At 46.6% G+C, this 2,894-nt stretch overlaps 2 protein-coding genes across 2 annotated transcripts; both read left to right on the forward strand.

Moving 5' to 3' along the window:
- Window positions 1-1,692, forward strand: BDCG_06085 (uncharacterized protein; the record flags this gene model as incomplete). The annotated part of the gene is made up of 4 exons (XM_045421810.1): window positions 1-39; window positions 838-949; window positions 1,014-1,144; window positions 1,554-1,692. The coding sequence occupies 4 exons, from the start codon at window positions 1-3 to the stop codon at window positions 1,653-1,655; spliced, it is 384 nt and encodes a 127-aa protein (XP_045277595.1). The 3' UTR covers window positions 1,656-1,692.
- A 909-nt stretch (window positions 1,693-2,601) lies between these two features.
- Window positions 2,602-2,894, forward strand: BDCG_06086 (uncharacterized protein; the record flags this gene model as incomplete). The annotated part of the gene is made up of 1 exon (XM_045421811.1): window positions 2,602-2,894. Exon 1 carries the CDS (start codon window positions 2,613-2,615, stop codon window positions 2,892-2,894), a length of 282 nt encoding a protein of 93 aa, XP_045277596.1. The 5' UTR covers window positions 2,602-2,612.

The following is a 2,894-nucleotide window of genomic DNA, read 5'->3' on the forward strand; positions in this document are numbered from 1 at the left end:
ATGGCCAATGAAGAGAAGTACTTCGAGGGGATGTACGGAGTAACTTACTGTGCTGCACTTTAAACCCTTGAAGACAATGCAGTTCCCTGTTATCTATCTACTGTAGCTGCACCCCGCCAATATACATGCAAAAATAATTTCTCGTTCAACGAGCATAGCTTTCTAGAAAGCACATCACGGGCAACTTTTCATGTGGCTTGTTTTTGGCTGGAATCGGGACGATGATGATATCAGTAGCTATTCGATCCAACCACCTAGAGTGTTTCTAGACCTGTCTATCACGAACTGCAGGATGTTAAATATGATCGCCGCCAAAAAAGTTAGTGGACCCCGCAAACTGTTTTCCGAGCCCGCTGTGATCTTCCGTTCGAACCTCTCATCCCCGTTCAGAAAATGCACTGACCAGCAGTAGTAGCAACGAATGTAAGGTGTCATTCCCATTGCTGAGGGGGAAAAAAGGTTCGAACTTTCCAGAAGTGTTTGCCGAAATCAAATATGATTTCCTCCACGGCGCGCTGGCTCTCAACTGCCCGTGATGGACGGTCGTCACGGATTCCCACAAATGCAAACAGACTGTGGCGCGTTCGGATGCTTCCATGTTATCAAGCCGTATCTGTCAACGTGCAGCCAGGAAAAGCAGGGTAACTCGCCAAAAGACCGGATCGACTGCAGCGTCCCTTTGGCTCCAAGAAGAATAAAAATAAAAAGCAAGGAAGGAAAACGGAAGAACCGTCCAACAAAAATTGACTCGACCAGTAACTCCAGTCAAAAAACATCATGACATCTCAGGTTCAGATATCTCTAACCGCAGTCGCCGGCTGAAAACACATTTTCAAGGCTGCGGCCTTCATAGTCGGTGAGCCAACAAGCTTTTGGCAACTCTCGCATTACCCGACTGGCCGCGTAGAATTCAGGTATCACATGTGCGCATCTCTGAAATGCGTGGAAAGTAAGTCAATAATAATGTGGCTGCCTCCCTTGGTTGTTTATGCTCACTATTATTGCATATGCAGGTGGAATACAGGGACCAGAAACGCATGCACGCACGCACGCCCCTCAACTAGAGTTGTTGGACTCGGTTAATCCGGAAGTTTCCCCAGGAGAAAAACCATGTGAACCACGGATGGGGAAGGGCAAATATCCAGTATGTACATGTACAGTACGTTCGTCGTTCGTATGCACCTGCTATACCGGTCAGTCTCCCGCAATTTTGAGAGTGGCGCATATTCTTAGAGCAACTGCCAGGAGAAAGGAACGGAAAGCTCATCATTCCTGAGCTCTGAACCAGAAATTCGCTCAAACATGCCAGATATTGTGAAATAATTGTTACTTTCTAGTTCTGTAATGCATTGATCTAAGTCCGGAGTTAGATTGCTGGGCCTATCCTCCAGAGACTTAACGATTTCACCCGATGAAGAATATAAAATAATGTTCCGTGCCTAGATAGATCCCTGCACGCCGGGTTGTATGTACAGAACATGTATGTAAGTTACTTTACCGGATCCATCACAGCCAAATATGAGGCCTGTTTAAATACGCTGATATATCCTTAGGGAGCCGTCCGTACCCATGACACACACACAGCACTTAGTTTACTGGAAGATTCACTCGCACGTAAGGATGAGATCATGATTGTATTCCCGAGACATTGCTGATAGTCCATGCAAGGTAATTCCACTTTTAGTTTTTCGAATTAACCGCAGATGGAGGGAATACACACAATTAGTCAAAATGGGGAATATATCTTCATGACGCCAACACACCGAGTCTCTTCTGAAATTGTCCAGAGTCCCTAAACTGATATCAAGTTTCTACTCTTTCGCAGGTGAGAACATCATGTCCTGCTCGCTCAAAACCGGGCACTAAGGCTCAAGTTGAAGTTTTATGCCATGCCATACACCGACATAACAATAATAATAATGGTTCATCTTTGTCACATCTTTGAGAAGCAAATATAGCTAAGCCCCTTTTGCTGGCGCTCGCCCTTATGTATTGATCTTCAGGGTATCCATGGGTCAGCATGTTTCCCTTTCTCCCTCAGTCACTGGTATCAGATCCCTCCCACTTGTGATTGATTGCCTGCGCTGGTTCATGTGGTCCCAGCGTTGGGCCGCCCTCGCTTGAATACCTTATTGTCCTTGGCCTATCACGGCAAGCCAGCCGCTGGCGAATTGGCATGCAGGAATTATGATTATTCATCTCGGCAATTCTCAGGGATGTTTGGCGATGTAGCCCAAAGAAACAAAGCTTGATAATCCCTGAAACAGGAGGATTGTTACTGTCTTGGGACCAGAAACGGGAAAGTGGACACTAGACAGCACCTCCCACTAAAATTTATGCAGTATTTTGCTTCGGATGAGATAACAATGCAACGTCCGCAGCTGGACGGCCCAGTGTTTTGGTGTCTCCGATGTCGTTGCAACGAGCGGATATTGGCCCCCTTTTTTTTTGAGTATTGTTAACATGGCTTCGTATCGCTAGTTAAATACAGCAAAAATGGACTGTAAATAAAGCACATTTTCTGTACAAACCAGTTTCGAAGATGTTGAGCGAGGCATGTACGCAGCGTAGAGATGCACGGGTATCCCTAACTTATCAAGCTGGGCCCTTCTATGAAATCTTCTCCTCTCGTAAGACGAACGGCCAGCCCTTCATCCAAAAACATGGCAGGACCTAACGGTGAAATCGTCGATAGAGGCGTGGCAGCGCATCAGCGGAAGATATATCTATCCTGGCTAGTGCTAGTCTGGGGTTCCGCTCCCAAGAGGCTCCAGGCTCCAGATATGGTTTATAGGCACTGCCAAGGGCGCGGATGGCTGGGATTCCCGTTTCTAAAAAAGGCTTCCCTTCTCCTTCAGGATTTCGCCGATCAAATGGCCTGGTTCATCAGATAA

Source organism: Blastomyces dermatitidis (genome assembly GCF_000003525.1).
Source record: "Blastomyces dermatitidis ER-3 genomic scaffold supercont1.6, whole genome shotgun sequence".
Lineage (NCBI taxonomy): Eukaryota > Fungi > Ascomycota > Eurotiomycetes > Onygenales > Ajellomycetaceae > Blastomyces > Blastomyces dermatitidis.